This window comes from Vollenhovia emeryi, unplaced genomic scaffold, assembly GCF_000949405.1.
Source record: "Vollenhovia emeryi isolate VEMERY1.0 unplaced genomic scaffold, V.emery_V1.0 DF939230.1, whole genome shotgun sequence".
Lineage (NCBI taxonomy): Eukaryota > Metazoa > Arthropoda > Insecta > Hymenoptera > Formicidae > Vollenhovia > Vollenhovia emeryi.
In genome coordinates this window covers 415,710-436,410 of record NW_011967136.1, presented here as the reverse complement: position 1 = coordinate 436,410, position 20,701 = coordinate 415,710, and the positions used below count along the sequence as shown (strand labels likewise).

General features: G+C 40.0%; 1 protein-coding gene across 1 annotated transcript in view; it reads left to right on the top strand.

Annotated features, from left to right (window-relative positions):
* LOC105560448 (lachesin-like) overlaps window positions 1–20,701 on the top strand; it is a 148,754-nt gene that overhangs the window by 110,827 nt on the left and 17,226 nt on the right. The window contains exons 3-6 of the mRNA XM_012009578.1: window positions 8,333–8,493; window positions 17,841–18,026; window positions 18,381–18,570; window positions 19,141–19,269. Coding sequence (XP_011864968.1) covers window positions 8,333–8,493; window positions 17,841–18,026; window positions 18,381–18,570; window positions 19,141–19,269 — 666 coding nt within the window. The remainder of the gene's footprint in view (window positions 1–8,332; window positions 8,494–17,840; window positions 18,027–18,380; window positions 18,571–19,140; window positions 19,270–20,701) is intronic.

The following is a 20,701-nucleotide window of genomic DNA, read 5'->3' as shown; positions in this document are numbered from 1 at the left end:
TTAAGACAGCTTTAAGACAATGTTTTATGTTTTAAGCCTTTGTCTTGAGGTAACGCACAATAACTGTCTTATGTCTTAAGAGCACAAGACAGACATTCTGCTCAGGCCCTTATTGTGCGTTACTTTAAGACACAGATTTAAGACATAAAGCATTGTCTTAAGAGTACAAGACAGCCATTCTGTTCAGGCCGTTACAAAATCACAGGCAGTCCCTCGTCCAATATTCTTACACCATTCAATCGCAGACCCGAGCCCCGATTTCTATCTCGACCCGCTCACCACTCCCCGCTTTTTCAATTTTTACAAGTCATTGTCCCGTTTTATGATATTCGCAACTCTATGCATGTCGTAGCGCAAGTGCCAACTGTCAAATTTACTCGTTGGTCCACGTCGGTTACCAACTATTTTATCGATCCTCGATTTAGACCATTGTACTTTGCCGCTTACAATGGTACAGATTATCGCTGATACATGAACAATGATACGTTATATCTCAACAATGATACATGAATATGATTAAGCGGGCAGTTGTTAAAATTTTAATTGTAATAAATCTTTATCACGATCCATTATACTCTTGCTGTAATGCCTGTAATTCCTGCAAGATTTTATGATAATACATTTCGCGCAAAAAAATCTTCTAACGTATGTGGGAGCGTGTTTTGGTATATTCACGGTTAAACCGCGAAATCAAATTTATGGCTAGTTTAGCGGTCGCAGTCGGAAAACTCCCGACATGTGCACTGAATGCGCGTTAGAGTGCACCGAGGTAAAGGCCCGTTGACTCTCGGCTTCTAATTTTTCTCTACATAAATGTGGAATTATTCCTCGTAGTAGCTAAATGTACGTAAATAACAGGGCGTATGTGTTTTCATATTTACGTAATTACGACAGTCAGATTTTCAATTTGATTAGGCGACTGATTAAAAGCCGCGTCTCTATGTAAAACGCTAACCCGTATACCGCGGGCTGGTCTAAAACTGGATTATACTACTTTTTCTTAATCCATTGACACCTGAATTCATCAGACATTCCGTAATGTATAAAATACACGCTACGCGATTGAATAATCTTCCCGTTTAATTCTATATAAGTCTAGCTGGAATGTTTTGGTTAAATAATTTTATTTTTTAAGTTTAAAACTTGAATTTAAGTTTCGCGATTTAAATTTAAGTTTCCTGAAACGTCCCACCCGATCGATTTGTCAACGGCGCCCAGTTACCGAACTTTTTGATGGCTGCACACTCTGCAAGATACATTTGTTATAACACTCAAAACTTTTACTTGCATTGTACGTGCGTAGACTTAATTCAATGGATTATCGCGGCCACGATCGATCTCCAGATTCCCTATGGCACGTATCCATAAAGCCACGTGCTTTCCCTTAATTAGAGATTTCTCAACGAATAACTAATCAATAACTGTGTCTTCAACGAAGTTAAAACTTACGAGCTGTTCGTCATTATTGAGTTCGTTAATTTTTTAATTTGCAACATCAAATATCTCGGATTAAACGTCTTAGATTAAAACTCTATGAAAGTAAAACTTTACGAGATGAAACTCTATAAAAATCCGTAGCCGGGAGAAAATAAGACTTCTGATAAATTCCGCACATCCTGTCACATCTGTCACGTCACGCAATTCTGACGCATATGTGTGCATCGCGCGCAAACGTCATCCATTCTCGTCGGGTATATGAAACTTCTGGTACGCAAAAGATTTCTGCACGTCAGTATTTACAGTGGCATGAATCCGGAAGAACATCGCAACGCGGATCCTTAACGCTACGTGTAACGAGATACGGATCGGTAGAACAAGCTCGCTTATCACAAACTCGTGACAGATTCAAGTAAATACGAACTCTAAACTTTTCGAGCGCGCCTGCCCTTTTCCCTTCGACAAATTCAACCCCGTGTAATCCCTCAGCCGTAAGCGTCGATAGCGCATTTTTATCGCGACGCTTCGATACGTCATCGTCGTCGTCGTTGTCGACACTCGCGACGGACATGCTCGAAACGTTGTGCAAAATGCGAACGCGTGCTTCCTTCGTGAGTTTACAGGGAAAATTTTCGTGGGGAAACTTCTTAATTGAGTGGGAATATGCTGCGCGATGCACTTCGTACTCTTTGCATTTTTCCGGCCTCACATTTTCCATACTTCGCATCTTCCGCGAAAGTGCAGCGCGAATAGTTGGAAGCTCGTAACTCCGTGAGATGCATTTTCGCCATCGATACAGCGGCAGCGATGTATCGCGAGATGGAAATTATGGGTTTCGTAGGAATCGGTCGCATGGATCGTATAATTTTAGATGAAAAACGTATTGTTTACGTCCGTGCGGAATATTATTTTGGGCGCGTGATAATATAAATTTACGACAAATAATATTATTTGCGACATACCTATACGTATCACGTATACTCAGCCTGTCCATATGTTCCTCGACCACCTTTCGTCTCGCAAGGAAGTTTATAGAAACACTCTAATTGCACAATAAAAGTGCTGACAGAACGTAAACAAAAATTTGCATTTGGTTGCACGAGTCGTTGCTTTATGCGCGATGGAAGATAAACGAACATTACACGCTCGGGACTTTGCGCTGCGCTTCGTAGGATAGCGCGACGGTTTTATTGTAAAGGTAGATGGATTAAGTGGCATTACTTTACAGTGTCCTTTGTAGGCGAAGACAATTTATGCGGGACCGTTGCTCCGCATAAAGTGCAAGCGTTTCGGCACAGCGTTTCCTTTTACTAATCTAATTACTTTATGTATACGCGTGTGTGCATTTTCCTCCACAATAAATCAATGCATAATTGTACATATTCTGAGACATAAAAAATTGTTTATCTATTCGAACATTATTCATTTAAAAATGCAAAGGGCAATAAATTCTTAATTTGATACATGCACGTGTTATATGTAGATCTTGTGTATAAAGGAAAGTCCTCTATTATGAGATAGGTTTCTAATATGAGACAGCAGGTTTTCATCACCCAAATTCAATCACAAATCTTTTGTCGCACCGATTACACGATCTAACAATGAATTTTCCACTAAACAGACCTCGTTCCAAGGGCAATAAATTCATGGTGGAATCAACTGATGATGCCTATTAATTTCATAGCAATTATCCCGTATTAGGATCCTATCTCATAATAGGGGGACTTTCCAAAATCCTCAAATTGAAATAAAATATGATTTGCCATTTATCGATACAAAAAGTGCAGCGGCAATAATATAAATTATGCATTAAACTTCAAACTACGAATTATAGCGACGCCCGTGATAATTAATATATTAAATAACAAACATTCACATAAAGTACTTGTAAATTGATTTACAAGTAAAATAAATGACTTTCCCCACGATTGCACCGCTGTCCCTCGACGCTTCTCTGGATTTCACCCTTCTGCTCCTTTCCTCTGTTACTTGGTTTCTTCATGGCACTCATATAACACCTACTCGCAAAAACAATTAATTACAATCGCACGTATATTCACCATCAGAATATCTTTATCTCGATACAGATTAATACGACCAATAAAGTCAATTTGAGAGCTAATTAAAACATAAAGGATCCTCTGAAAATGTACAAATAAACCTCTGCATTACACTCCAAAATATCGCAAAATTACACGTATTATCAGCACTTGTATTAATTATTTGTAAATTATTGTGTATTGTTAACATGTGTATTAAAACGATCGATACAGCACGGATTTCCCGCTACTTGAATTATTATACTTGCTTCGGTTTCCGACTCGTGTGATACTTCACACTTTAAAAATCCAAAACTCCTATAAACAAGCTACTTATAGAGTACCTAATTGTAAATCCAAAGCACAATGCAAGAAATATATTAAAATCGAAATATCTTTGAGAACATGATTATTATCAGCAATAATTTATAATCTTCATTTCCTAGCGTTCTGATTTCAGTTTTGAATGAATAAACTGTTAAGTATCTAATCATAGATCGCGCGCGTTGTTAATTGATGAATGTTTGTGCGAGTTTTGGAATAGTATACTTTACGTTGTGATAAATGAGAATTAACTGTCGTACATTAATCGGTTCATTATTATCGCGAGTGTTTAACACAGCTAAAAAATTAATATTAATATATTATGATATAATAGTATTATCTTCTCTTTTACATTTTTTCCTGAATAAAGTAAAAACGAAATAAGACGATTATGATAAATTAGGATAATGAGAGATGAAATTATCGTGAAAAATATCACACAATTTCTTTAAAAAATATAGTAAAATAATGAATTAATTTTCATTTTTAAATCAAAATAGAGTTAATATAAAAATTAACTTTATTTTAAATTTAAAATTTAAAATTAAATGTGATAACTTGCTTTAAGTTGTGATAGTCAATTGCACACATTTTTATTAAAATAAAAAAATAATAAAATTATAAACAATAATAATAATTCATTATTATAAGATTACCCATTAGTAATTTATTATTACTTATTTTCACAGAAAAGTTATATTACATTACAAAATTTATTACATATGTATATAGGTATATATCTAAACATTATCAGAACTTTTCAATACATATTTTTATATTACAATTTTTTACTTCAATAAGTTGATTAAATTAGTAATAATTTTTTCTAATTAATAATTAATTTTCACAGAATCAGAGTCAGTAAAGCTCTTTCATATATACTCGCTTTTTCATATTACATTAGTATTTTAAAATATTTTATACTGTTTTGGAGATGTAAAATGTGAAAAATTAATAAAATAATTTACAAAGTAGAAGAAGCGGTATTTGTTGTTATAAATCGACATTAAATATAACAATCATTGTAATAAATTAATATAAATTTTAATATAAATTAAATTACGGCAGTAGAATATTTCAATTATAAAATGAGAAAGAAAAAGAAAGAGGAACTGCCATTAGATACGTTGAGAAATAACATGATAATATTTATCGGCAATAACACGGAAGTGAGTTCTATTTGTTTTAATTTATTCGGCCGTCGACGTATTTGACGCGAACAGAAATTTCACGATATATTTTACAAACGTGCGAAGTTACTTGTTAGTGTTTACGTATGTACGTCACTCTTCAAATACCCTTGGAAAATTCAGTCGGCAAAATTTCCGGCTCCTCGCGGCACACCGCGATATGTCCTACATCTTCGTCACACCGCGACCGTAAAATTTATCCCTCCTCTGGAGAAAAAGCCATTTTCCTTAAAGCGTAGTACCCCGCATCGTTGCAATTGCGACAAATTACAGCGCGCGTATCCGCGTAACCAATTATATTAGCGTCACAACAGTGGCGTCGGAAATGTAGCCGCGGTATAAAGCGTTTCATTTTATCCACATGGAGCTTTTGCCGGTTTTCAACGGCCGTGGAAACAAACATCTGTTGGCATTTCGGTAACGAGCCATCGTTTTATACGCAGCGTGAAACAAATTCGTTATATTTTTCCTTTTTTTTTTTAATGAACGTTAATTTGTGATTTTTAATTACACACGATTGCCGTTAATATCAGAAGGTAATATTTTAATCGGTCAACCTTCTAAAATGACGTATTGACTAAAATACAATAGAATGCAATATTTGTTGACAACTATCCGCGTTGCCGCTTCGTAACTGTCGCGTATATGTAAAAATTGACATAATCCCTTGTGTCGTAAAGGAAAGATAATTTTTCCATAAGGTGCCATTGCCATAATAAGACACCGCAGCATTGTAAAGATGTCGGAGCATTTCTGAAGCGCGAAGATCGCGAAACCATTTTTAGTCGCGTCTGTCACCATGAGAATGTCAGATAAATCGATCAGCGGCTTTCATAAGACGCGTTTTTCCCACCTTCCATTTGGCCTCATAAAATTCACATAACCGAGTTACATTAGATGATACTAGCTACTACCACTACTGCTGGCTGCTGCTGCAGCGACGGCGGCTGCTGCTGCCAGCCGCGAATTTAAATTCAATACGCGGAGGTTCTTCTCGCGGCAGAGACGGACGAACTTTCCTCGTAAGTCAGTTTCTTTGTATCGTTCACCAGACACGAGCATCATATTGAATCTCTCTTTGTCTCGAAATGCCTCTTCTGCATCGCAATTGCAATTACATAATGGCCATATGATATAGCGCGTAATATCCCGGTTTTCTTTTGCACACCGGGCAAAGGCTGCGGGCGCTATTCATAAAAAAAGGTGTAGTAAAATATATTAAAGATGACGGGTGATACGTCGCAATGTAACTTCGGCCACAACAGCATGCATTTATGACTTTAACGTCGACAAGTATTCGTCCTTGATCCAAAATATCACAATTTTCCGAATAAACATCAAATGTTGCAATGAAAAAATGAAATACCACGACACTTGTACGTTGTGTTAGTTATAAAGCTTAATTTTTGTAAACGACACAACCATGTAAAGTACTTTTTTATATCGACTGAAATACCAGTTCACAAGAAAGATCCCATTTATTGAAACTATAGTTATTGAATCGCACGCGGAATGCTACGGTAAAAATGTGCAAATTCGTTCACAAAGGTAAGTGTTAAAAGTAACAGGGATTGAGTTTCCAATATTAAATCCTGCTATAGCAGCGATTGTCCGACCGCGGCGAGAAAAAATATAGTCGATAGAATTTCCATCACATAGCTCACCAATTTCCTGTATTGCCTTCGCTACCGTCGCCATTCGGAAATTCTCGAATCTTACTGCACGGAATGTGATTCTTGTATTACTTGTTCCTTTTACGCGAATAAAATATCGTTTACGATTTAATACGCGTTTATGCATTCAGACGCGCAACAAAGAATTATAATATTATTAAAATCTATATGAAGTCTATGTCGCACAAATAACAGACGGAAAGACACATTTTTTCCACCTGTACGACACATGAATAAACAGTAAAAGAGTATCTTTATGTCATGCGTTTTGAGGTAACAATCGGTGAACGAAATTGTATTTTTACATAAAGTTAACCACTACGAGTATCACGCTGTTACATTAGTGAAAACAATACAGGTAAAAACCATATTCGAGTAAATCCATTTTTAGAATTTATAGACAGCTGAAAAATGTTAGAAAATTGCTTGGACATTGATGAAATAACAGACGATGAGACACATTTTTTCTCACCTGCATGTTACATGAATGAACAGCAAGAGTATCATTATGCCATGCATTGAGGTAACAATTATAAAAATATAAGGCTTGTAAGCAGGAAATATTAAAAAAAGAGTGATATACTATTTCACGCAAAACGAGCGACATTTCCGACAATTTCACTGTATCGTTTACTCGCGATATATAGGCTCCGAGATAAAGTTCGCCGGGAAACTATTTCACGTGCGACAGGTGTTAATTCCGCGTTGATTACTTTTACATCGTAAACCGGCTACATGTTGTCGATTCGGATCGTTACAGCCTGCGAAATACATTCGCCGCAATGGGATACTATTAACAAACTATTTAAATTCCACAAATTAATTTAGCGCCGCTACCGAATATATTAACGATGATTTGTATACGAGTATGTGTATAGTTGACGGTGTATAATGAAACGCGCGATCTCTTAAACCTCTTTTGTCACTGCTAATATTATACTTTTTTTAATGTTTTCATTATCGTTATTTTTACATTAATTTACCACTGCGAGTGTCACGCTGTTACATTAGTGAAAACAATACAGGCAAAAACAATATTCAGGTAAATCCATTTTCAGAATTTACAGACAGCTGGAAAATGTGAGAAAATTGCTTGGAAAGTTTCGTCGCTGACCCGTTTATCACTTTTGAGCGTTTCGCAAAAAAATCCACCGGTACTTAGGCATTCGCGCATAGTGCGCGATAGTTTCTGTTATGAGATAGCTGTATGGATGCTCCATAACGCCAAACTTTCTACAAAGGCCCGTTTTTTTCCATGAATATATAACACGACATAAAATATCCCGCGTATCCGGTGCGTACCGTGACAAAAGCCTCGGGATATTTTCACGAAACTACCGCGACCTTCCGATTTATTCTGTTGTGAATTGACTAACCTAATGCAATATACTTAAGTGATATTTAAAACGTGAAACACTCTTCTCTTTATAAATATAATTATATTCAACTCCTCTTCTCATCCTGACAATCTCGAATTCATGCAACATGATCCTAATATAATTCCAATTCATCTAACAAACGTGCTCGGATCTTAGTTGTTAAATGTTAGAATTAATGATCATCTTTAAAGGATTATTCGCTCCCTCGAAACTTTCGAAGACGAAGGCGGAATGACGCGGAGAATGAGAATTGCTTTCAATTGACGAGCGACCATTGTTGTCTGTTTCAGTGACGGGGCTAGAGCCAGACTTCGCTTACCCGCTGGAGAACGTAACGATCCCGCAGGGTCGAGACGCTACCTTCACCTGCGTGGTGAACAACCTCGGTGGATACCGGGTGAGTCCTTCCTCCTCCGCGAGCGGAGATCACTCTGGCAGCGTCAAGGCCCGGGTAACTATTTTACCATTAACCTGTGTCCGCCTGTAATGGACTACCTTATCTACTACCTACTACTACTAACTCTACTACTGTCTCACTACTACTACTACTACTGCACCACCTATATGCGCGCGTGCCTGCACTTCACAGCACTGCATTTAACTGCACTACCGCCAGCTATGAAAAAAGAGAAATATATATATATATATACTACTACAGTCGCCAGAGCAGCTACCATCACCAACCATCTCTCTGTATACGACATCCATTTTCATCTATCAGCCGGTATACAGGTACCGCCCGACTGCGACGCGGCAACCGAAGTTTCGTAGTCTCTTCACGTTCCTTCTGTCTCATTCTCTTCGTTCACTTCGTCTGAGAAATACCGACAATTCGCGCTAGGGTAGGGGAGGGGGGGGGGGAGAGAGAGAGAGAGAGAGAGAGAGAGAGAGATTCTTCCATGCAAAGTCACTCGCGAAATGGTTAATGATGCCTTCGCACGTTGAAAGAATGCGACGTATCGTTATCTGTCATTATAGCCGATAGTTATACGCGTCTAGTCATTACCAAACTTAAGACGCGCCATTATTACGGCTTTCCCGTTTTGTTCGCGTCGCAGATTATGCATCGCGAGTTGCCGAGTTGCGTAAGATGCTGGGGCTATACGTACGAGGCTCGCGCCTCGTGTTTTAAGCTAACATCTTCTCCCTAATGTCATAGAGCGATTTGAAACGCAAAGTAGACGAAAACGTTTATCGAGATCGATGTTATCAATATTAACGCGTAGCCGGGGTGGAATTTATTCGGATCGATCGATCGATCTCCACCTTTGTCCCTTCTCTGAAAAGAATTCGAATCGCGAGAGGATGAATGGATACAAAAAAGCCGATCCATCGTTGCAGCTATTGTTTTTTTTGACAATGGCTTTCGGGCACATTGCCCACCCCCTATTTCCATGGAATCATGCTTTCCAAAAGACCACGTCCAATATTACTGGCGCAATAATTTCTTCGGTTTCTCGCCGTGAACGCGTCCGAGATAAGATCACAGGCATCGTTGATTTCATTAAGGTATATATGTTAAAATATTTATTATTACTCAGAATGTGTTTCAACAAACTTGCGGGAAACATGAATATTTAAGTGACTCTCTCCGTAAATCCTCTGACGGTTGAATCAGCCAGGAAACTTCAAAAGATTGGAAATTAATTTTCATAAAAGTAATTGCACATAAAATACCTTCTAATATCATTATCAATTTTACCAAGTATTAATAATTATTTTGTCAATTTAGTTATTGCTGTAAAAATCTTTAAATTGGCCAGCGAATTTCTGTCAAATGGCAATTATTTTATAAATATGCAAATTTCATTAACTTTCAATTTTAGTCTCAACTTTCATCTTGTATAAATATTTATGATTTCTCGTGACTTTCTGCGCAATTTTAAAACATATTGCTTGAAAGATGCTATTTGTACTTTTTTCGGAACACCCCGTAGAGGGCTCAGAGCCGCGTGTAATTGCGTAAGTTCCGCTTTACACTTTCCGGTAATAGCGCGATCCCGGCAATGGAAGGAAGATTGATCAAGGCCGGCACACAGTGCCGCTATATGTAGCGAAATTGATTTCGCGCGAGAACATATCGCCGATGTGGCGTATTAAGCGCTTTACGGCTCCACTTGTTGAACCGATAACTTCCCGATAGCTAGTTCCCTTTCTCCCGTGCCGCGGAGACCTCTCGCCGGGGAAAGAAATTTCGGCGCCGCGCGCGCGACCGTCGTAGGTTTTAATTAAACTTGGCACTGTCAGAGTTTATAACTTGTTGGAAAATGCGATTACTTCCGGCAATGCGCTCGCCCGCGTTTCAACTTCTTTCTTTTAACACGGTCGGACAATCCCCCGCGCGGGAGTTTACGTTCCTTTCTAATAAGAATCATCGCGATGGTTCCATTGTTCCTTTTTCTGTTTGCTCTTCTAAATTATCAAACGCATAGAGATCCGCGAGTGAGAGCGAAAAAATGGTTTTGTAGATTTGCAACTATTTTCATCGATTCACGTCACAATCTCGCAAATTAACTCTGTTAAAGTCAATCAGTGGAATACCCGCTGCTGAAAAGTAGTGAACGATCACTAATCATATTATAGTTGCAAATATAGCACTGTGGTTGCACATAGTACTATACTGATAATAGTTTGGTATAAGTAGAACACTGCGGTTTGCAAAAAGTGCTATACTTATAACTATGATCAGTGGCTATTCGCTGCTTTTCAGTAATTGACTTTAGGAGAGAAAGTATTTCAGATCAAAAATGGCAATACCAATTATACATTTCTTTAAATGAATGAAGTTTCTTACATTATTCAATTCTAATAAAATAAAATCAAAAGTTTTAAAGGATTATTTGCAGCAGAAAATATTGTTATATTCGTGTATCTCAATTTTACTTTTATACGAAAATGGAAAATCGTTGTTCTACCATACTGCAACACATGAGATATTTATTATAAAAAAGGCTGAAATAAAAATGCACATTGTCTAAAAAAAAGATAAAATTCTAAACTAAAAATAAAATTTTCTTGTTAAAGCATAAAGTGCCCTTCGCGTTGATATTAAATATTAAAACATTCTGCTTTGCCATCTCGGATAATCCGAGTAATTTCGATTATCATGATTAAACGCAACAACGTATCTACCACTTTTGATCGTTAACAAATCAAAAAAGAACCCAGAAAATACAGCGATCGCGTAATTATGGTAAAAGAAACATTTTGTTTGTATAGTATCGTGCATAACGGTATTTGGGAGAATTTGGGAGATACATTCATGCATAATTTATCATCGCGATCGATCAGCAACCGTTCATGTGCCGTTAATTCAATTGATTAATTCGTAACTCTTGATTTCGATCATTAGGGAAGTATTGTTCCGTATTTATATAATCATCAGCCGCGTGAAGTAATTGATACACATATGTAAATATATTTTTCTACATTACAAATAATACTTTTTGTTGTCAGATTGATATCTGTATACAAATTTAAAACAGCACTGTATCAGTGTCGATAAAAATCCGTTTTTTTCCATTCCCGGATAACTTTCTCGCAGGATAAAAGAGCTCGAACAGCTCTTGAAGATGATTAACAAGTTTTTCCGTTAAACCGATTGTGAGTTTTACTCCTGGTCGACTTGAATAGGAACCGGCGGAACGATGACGCTCAAATTAACATTAAACGAGCACACTGCTTACAACTTGAATGCCCTATGCTCCAAGCGAATTTCGTGGATCGACCAGTGCGAACCCGAGCCTACAGCGAAGATGTTCAGGCCTTCAGTATCCGGCTTTTCCGCTTGTTAGATTTAAGCTTCGATGCTTAATCGCACCCGCTGGAAAATCGAGGTAGTTCGACGATCGCCGCAAGCAACAGCATCTACCTTCGTTTCGAACGAAGGTTAATGAATGCGAGAGTGCATCATAAAGGGCAATTAAAATATTTATATACAACAATCTTGTGCAACAACTGGCGAACTGACATTTCGTCAGATGTAATCGTGTATATCTTCAATAATCTTTAATACGGCGATATGTTGTTTCATAGCGAAGTTACATGATTTATCTTAACCTACTTTTTTCAATAAGCAATATTCTGTACAAAGAAGAATGGATTCTGTTGCTTCGGTAGATGATAGCATACTTGGAAATCTGGAGCCGAGAAGTTTCAAAGGATATTTCAAAACAGGAATGATGGGCATGAAACAATGACAGATTATGAAATGAATAATTACAAGCGTTAGGCATTTATTAATTTCCAACTCTAAGCACACTCGTGCCAAATAATCACAAGTGTTATTTTGCACAATCTCAAGATTATTCCTCATCCTTTGTCTTAAAGATATTTCATGCTTTTATCAAATATCATCAAAGGTCATTTTTTGCGCCTGACGGAATATTATGGACGTATTGTATCGATTCTGGTTGCACGAAAGCGTCAATTTTGCGAACAGCGAAGGAATACGAAACATTATTTTAAGAAAAAATACGGATTATATGATTCATTCCATTCGTCCTGTTATTTTAGAACATATCGCGATCTTCTATCCGGATCTCTTTCTCATTCGAGCGGGCTATAAATTGTACGTCATTGCGCCAATATCCCGAAGTCATCATCGGTAAATCGTTCCGTGCCCTGCCCCTCCGATACGAAAACATTCAGGTCCACATCGGCTTGCCCACGAATGCATAATTTCTATTTGCACATGTGTCTGTTTACAATGCATAAAACGCACTTGAGATTTGAATGTTCGTGCGAAATGAAATATGGTGCAAGCTGCATTGGAGAAGGATTGAGATGCACATTGTTCGGACGTGTTATGCGCCCTGAGTAATTGCCGAGTCCGAGGAGCGAGATCATGCTGGATACGTATTGTTCTTAGCGTGTCACTGAATTCCTGTCTATATGCGAGAGGCATGCCAATGATGCATGAATATATGATAACGGAGAGTATACACGAGGTTGCATGAGCATGTTTTTAACAGTAAGCACTAATCTAGCCAGATAAAACGAGATATGTAATATTAGAGTTTAGATCGGAGACGATAGGTCGGGTTTTAGCAATCAGTTTTAGCGATTCAGGTAGAGACTGACGAAACCTTTCTCTTTACGTATGAGTTTCGATTGTGCCCAAGTTGTGTGTAAATGTCTTACATATCATAGGACGTATTGTCAAATTAATCGAGTTAAGAGCAGGAAACCTAGGTCGAGAACAAGCGTAACCCAAGGCTTCGATGTCTGTGCGTTGAAACGAATAATTGCTCTGTAAACGTTCTCGACGGATATTTCGTATTAAATATGCGATTCTTTATCTCGTCCGCATCGAACGCCTAACTCCCGAGACGAGTAATCTCAAGCCGGGTCCAGACTAGGCAAACGAGTGCAAACAACGCCAATAAGCAGCTCGCTTTAACGAGAATGGCGTCGGCAGTGCTCATCGAAGCAAGTGGTCCATTCGCGTTTATTCGCGCCCGTTTGCCCGCTCTGGATCCCGGGCTTTCAGCTTATTCGACGCGCTCCTACGCGAAGTACAAACGAGACCGGCGCGTTTTATACGTATCACCCGGTACGTCCAGGGAGAACGTACGCTAGAACGAGTAATCTCCGTCCGAAACGTGCGTGTCACGTGAATCGGTTAATCGTTCGAATTCCGCGCACGCGGCTACGCGGATGAGTGCGTTTCGCTGTACCGTCGAGCGTGCCGTGCCGTGCCGCGCCGTGCCGTGCCGTGCCGCGCCGCGACGCCCGGCGTTGTGCTCTGCCATAAAATCTAACATTTAACCCACCGTTATCGTGTTCTCGGGCGCAGCGCCCGAATTTCGCGCACATCCGCGATGAAATAAGCATTGTATAATAAACAATTACAATTTTCGTACGCAAATATGCAGGATGCGCGCTAAAATTGCTACCGCACTATTTAACTACGAACTTTTTAATAATTTGCCTTTCCTTTCATAAAAATTTTTTTTTGAAAAATTTCGCTCTCTTCTGTTTATTTTCTTTTTCATTTTAATTGTTGTACGTGCAAATGTAGAGATAAAGTAAATTATGAAAATAAACTTCAGATCGCAGCGCTCGCGATGTCTGGTATTCTCGTATCAACCCTTTCAAGATGCTGTAAATTAGTAGATTAAAAAAAAACTTAATTTGCCAACTAGTTACATAATAAATTACTGTATATTTCAGAATACATTTTTAAGGCCTGAAGCGTAAAGGAGGAGGAAAAAATTTTGGTATTGTTAAATTATCTCAAACTAGGCAGAAAATTGTTCTTAATTTCTTTTATCATAGATACGAATCTCAACGAATGTGACAACAGAACAAAAGAACCCGAAGTGTCTCGAAAGGGTTAAAATCATTTGTAGAACGAAAACGGGGAAGAAAGGAGGGCGAAAAAAAAGTCGGGTACACAGATTACAAGATAATACTCTAGTACCTCAAATCCCAACCGCGATGTCGAGAAAGGTATGAAGGGCAAGGGGATGGCTCTCCGACCGAGTTGTCCAACAGTGAGCATCGCGATGGGGGACAAGGAGGGGAATCGCGAAACTTTTAATTAGCGAGTTTATCCATTTATATTACACGCTGCACAAAAAGGGAACAACCGTACCTTGGCCGGTCGAAAATCGAGAAAATAAGAACTCGGGAACGAGTCGCACTATATAAGTGGGCGACGGCGTTGGAAAGCCACGAATAAAACGCGAAAGATGAGAAGGGATGAAGAGTTAGGTGAGCCGTGGTGAGGGGTTCTGAAGAGGCGCGGAGGAGACGGCGGGAAATAAACGAGGTGTGGTAGACTGGACCGAGGCTCCCGATCCCACAATGCGCCACAATGGAGCGCCGACGATGGTTTTGCATATGAAAGAGGGCCGAGAATGGAGGGAACGTGGAGCCAAAGGCCGGGTGGAAGGGGTAGTAGGTGTACGTAACGCGATATTATATCGGACTAGGGAGGTTAACCCACCCCCTCGCCGCCGCTCTCTCATCCCCGAATCTCTTTATGTCTATCTATCCGTCTGTTCCGTTACCACCATCCGTGGGTTCCTTCGCGGTTTCTCCTCCCTGAAGGACCGCGAAGATCGGAGGACCGAAGGAGGAGAGAAGAAAATCGTAAGCCGACGGTACCCGGGGAGGAAACTGCATTAGATAAAGAGAACGTTTTTGCATTAAGATAGAGGCTCGTTTCCATACAAGGCACGGCGTGCCCTTTAAGATCTCTCGGCCGTCTACCCGTCTTTCTCCCTACTTAAAATCCTCTGCTTCCTTCATTGTGCTGCAAATTCGTGACCCACTCCTGCTCAAGAAGACATGTGCGCGATGCTGCGTGTCCCAAAGAGGGAAAGGGAAAACGACGGTTTTCGTCTTGGTGTACAGGATTTCCCTTTTTGGGGACGCAGCAGGATCGCGAGGTCGCTCGGTTTTCGAGTTTCAGCTTTCGAACGTGAAGCAACATATTGTGCACGCCTTCGAGTTGCCGTCGTAGTTGCTCGCACAATATTATCCGACTCACGTTGCTATGGATACGTTCTTTCACTTCCGAGAGCGATTTTCATATCGCATATTCACGAGATATCCGTTACTGAGTTTTGCGAAGTAAAAGCTCCATGGAAAAATCACTCGCCGATCGTCTTTGTCAATAATTGACAGATAATTTTTGTCCAATTACGCCTTTCTTTATGTCGTAACGATATTTCGAGATCATCCCGCAGACATGAAATATAATATAAACTTCATGAATTTTACAAATTTCATAAATGTAATTTTTCACCCTTTATGTTTTATTCATTCTGAAATTTTTGACTTTTTAATTTGGAGAATCTATCTTGAAACACACGTACATTGTTCCGCACGCGGCGAGAGAATATTTTTCGAGTCCTTCCCCTTTCGTCCCTTCCTCCTCCTTTCCGGCCGACGACAATTAATCATCAGCGAATGAATTGACGGCAATACGACATAAACGTTTGAGAGTCGCGAGCATCTGTCGGTCGCGACGACTTTTCCATCCCCTCCTTTCCGTGAGAGGGTGCTTCGCCACCTCCCCGGAACGTCGCAGGGCGCATCGAAAGGGAGAATGGGGTCGCGCTTATACTCCGGCATAATATATTATAAGTGGAGGCACTCACAGGGCCGTCACTACCAAACACTCGCACCCTCTCGCATCCCGACCGCCCCCGTAACCGTCCGCCCTCCCCCTCTTCATTCTCCGCGTCCGCTCTCTATACACTCCGCTCGCGGGTTATCGATAAGAACCGCGGAACTCCTTTGTCGGTTGATAGATAGCCTTTCAGAGCGATGCGAGGTCAGATATTCGACATGGTACAGGTTCAATTTCATGCCAATAATATCTGTGCAGAGGGAGGCGAATAGGGCAGAGGGTAGGGGGCGGGAGGAGGATGAATATTCGCGATACGCCACGCTGCAGTTTCCTCTTTCAGGATAGCTTCAGCCAGAATGCGGGGCGGGATGGCGATTAATACGTGTTAACCAGTCGCGATTGCATTTCTTCGGCCCTTTCTCCGCCCGGCCTCTCTTCCTCTTTGCTTTTTTTTTCATTTGTTTTAATCCGCCAAAAAAAATGGGTTTAATTAATAGCGTATATCAGCGGCTTGGAGCGGGCTGCAATAACCGGTGAGAGTTCAATTTAGCGTTGATGATACGAAGGCTCGCGAGCGAGAGCGCGGTAACCCACATTCGGAATAGTCACGATAGTTACTTCAGAAGTAATATAACTTGCGGAACATTCACGAGAGCGTGAAGGACTTGTGATAAATTATACCAATACGCCAAGATCACAGACGAAATATGTGTGTTTGGCCGACGTTTATTTCTATCCTATTTACTATTTTTATATCCAATATGAAGCCCGCTCGAGTTTTTGATGTAAACATAATGTTACATCCGGTGAGAGTAAAGCACCTGAACTTTGCTACTAAACCGTTATCTCTCGTGGTTACCTTCCTTTATTTTTCTGGAAAGTTACGTTCTATGGGTTATCGTGTTCTTGCTCGCGGAATTCTTCATATTTACACAGTGGCAGACCGTCGCGGCGCGCAACGGTACAGTTTTCCAGTCGAGGGATGGTGGCGGCAGAGCCGTAGCAGACTTCGCCATAAAGAGAAGATTCTTTCGTAGAATATACCGGCTTTTGATGCCTGCCTTCGAGGCGATGTATACGAATATTTCATTCATTCGCGAATAGAAAGCGTCCCATGTTTATATCTCTCTTTCTGCGCAAAGTCTCGCAGAGACGTTATCGTAATCGAGTTCATATTTGAATCGCGACAGAAAGCTTAAGAGTGTACTTCCGAATATTTCAGGGGTAACTGTGATGCAGATGAAAAACCGGGAAGAGCGATAGGAAAGTGCTTTAGGTCAGCAGCAAGTTTCATTCTTCCTCGACATCGCTGTACAGAGCGTTTCAAGAGATTCGCTTAATTATTAACTCTTTTGGCATTTACGTTCGGCACACTAAGCTACATTTAAAACCTCGTCCGTGCTTATTTTTACGTAAAGAACCGCTTTCATTTTATGTCAAAATACATGAAAACGGGAAGAAATAATTTCAGAAATTTTATTTCAAATGCGACACCAAAAGGGCTGATTAAAGTGTAAAACTGCGAAAGCTCTAAAAAAACTCTGGCTTAACAAGCACTTTCGCGAGGTATCTCTCGAGGTAGACTCCGGGTAGATCCGCGACGGAAAAGGAATTGTTAATTAACGAGTTACGCACGGCGATAAGATTAGGTAGGCTTTGGGAAGGCGGGGAAACGGTTCCGAATCGCTCCCTAAGAAATGGGTTTGTGAGGCCAGGTGGCGTGGATTAAGGCAGACACCAAGGCGATCTTAGCGATTCACGAGCACGTGATCACGAACAACGCCCGTCTGTCGGTGACCCACAGCGACTACAACACGTGGACGTTGAGCATTCGCAGTGCGCGCCGAGAAGATCGCGGGATTTACATGTGCCAGGTCAACACGGATCCCATGAAGAGCCAGGTACGCATGTGTTCTCTCACGTATAAAAACGCGACCTTAATAAAGATAACTCGTTTCGCGCAAAGGGAGCCAGCAGCTCCACACGCACGTCCTTTTTAAGATTAATACCGCGAGTGCGCGAAATATATAATAATTAATAATTATTGCGCAATTATCGCGCAAATGGAGTATTTCTGTAACGCGAACATTACTTCGAGTTCATTGATTTATAATTGCGACCTCAGACTCGGAGTTCTCCGCTTTAATCCGGTCGGTGGTTTCGTTGTATATATTTCGCAACACTCCATATTCTCTTTTCGTGTACAGGCTGTACACACGTAGACGCGCTATAATTTATCTGCTCCGCATTCGCAGAGTGCGTTTTTGGAGGTGGTAATACCGCCAGACATCATCTCAGAGGAGACCTCGAACGACATGATGGTTCCCGAGGGAGGTGCCGCGAAGCTGGTGTGCAAAGCGCGCGGTTATCCCAAGCCCGACATCGTGTGGAAGCGAGAAGACGGCGCCGAAATCATTTCGCGAGCCGGCCCCGGCAAGACAAAAAGTAAGGACCCCCCAACCCCTAAGTTTTATTTCGCGCGCCAGTCAATCTCGCTTATCCCCCCGAGAGCGGTACAGAGCGGCGCGCGTTGCGGTACCGTAAAGCTTTTCTTCGGACGCGAAATTGTCGGCGCAATTAAAATTGATCCCACCGGGATGGCCCACGACCGGGCAAGGTCGGAATTTAATCATCCGGTACATATTAAATCAATTCGCGGAATTATTCAACAAACTGTTTCGTCTTTGACATAGCTGGTGTAAATTTGAAAATTTCAATCTGCGCTTCAAGGAAGCCGTTGAACGTGTACCACACTGACTAATGTAGCTTCATTTGACGGAATTGGCTCGTCGTATATTCAGCGCTCCAAATACTGATCTTTAAATCAGAACTGTTGCATGCACGATAAGTCGTCATTAGAAATGGATTTAATTTAATAACGGCGCGCCTCCACGTGGACGTTTACGCATCTGTACGAGTTTCATCCGCTAAGTCGATCGGGTATTAATGTTGCATGCTTTGATTACGTGTAACGAGCTAACTTCTGAGACTGCCCTTCGTGTTTGCATATTGCAGTACCCACTGCAGAGGGCGAAGTGCTGACTTTGTCGAAAGTAACGAGGAGCGAGATGGGCGCCTACCTGTGCATCGCCAGCAACGGAGTGCCTCCGTCAGTCAGCAAACGAATGATGCTGCACGTGCACTGTAAGTACATATCTACTATTCTGTTCGGCTACTTCCGCCGTATGCCACGAAGGACATTTCTCGCAATCACAGATATTTGTTTTATTAATACTTCCGCGACGCATCCTTTTACATCCAGTCAATAATTCAGTCTAATCCCCATTTCATAACCCACACGCGCAGTTTAGTACTTGTAAGGCAGGAGGAAAAGCGCAATTAACATTTGATTCAGCAGCGCCAAGTTTTTTAATAAACAATAATGTCGTGAATCAGGACCGATAGGTATTCAACAATTAAATTAGAAAAGGCCATCTTTTAACAAAATGTTTATTTGTACTAAAGTCGTTTGCATTATATTTTTATTGAATAAGTATTAAAAATTTGTCTCATTGATATTATCGTCTCCTTTATTTCTTTCGGTAAAATCTTATGCTCGATTGTTTGGATATAACATTTTCAAATCATAAAGTATCTAGTTTGTATAAATATTCATTTTAGTTGACGCAATTTAATGATATCATACTTGGCGCCTTTTTTTACCTTTTTTTAAAAAAAAAGGTTATTTATAATACTTTCGCGACGTATTCTTTTACATCTAACCAATAATTCAGTTTTATTTACATTACAACACTTAAAGTATAACACTTTTACTTGTGTCATCGTATTACGGTATTATTTATACGGGCTATTGTTGCTCCGTATCTCTGTCAATTTAAAGTCTCAATTTCTCGCGGAAACATTCGCGCGAATTGCATCTTATGTAATTGTCCCGGTAAAAGACGAATAACGCCAAAGCGAGACTTGCTAAAACTTTCAACTGTTACAACGCTGCTAACAAAAGTGAGAAATAACAGAAGAGCGAGACCGCGCAATTTCTCTCCGTGACCCAGTATAAAGGATAGGTGCATCAAAATTTATAAAGTGAACGCATTGCGGACGTTTCGTAACAAATTACAGAGCGAACTATATAAAAATCTCTCTCGCGCGATCCGTACAGATTAAAATTTATAAATCCGCCTTTGTTCAACAAGTCACAGGTATGTTTCATGGGACCTCAGTAAAACGAGCTTTAATTAATAATAGTCTTGAATTTATTAACAATAATAATTAATAACTAATCTGCAATTAATAATAATTTGCATAAATAGCCTGCATCACTTTACAGAATATTCTATTCGTTAAAACGATGAAATGTATGTGTCCATACGTGAATATTGAATATTATTAAATACTCAAAAAGGAAAACTGACGTTTCTCGTATCGTTTCCGAAGGAATATTTTAGCCTTGCGTTCATCTCTATATTATTAATATATTTATACAATTAAAGACTACTAAAACAAAATTAATTCGTATTAGATTTCAAATTACACATGCAAACTTGGTAGATTCGTGACATTATTTAAAGGCTCTCGCGTTAATAGCAGTAATCGCGCATCAATCTGCGGGAGACGC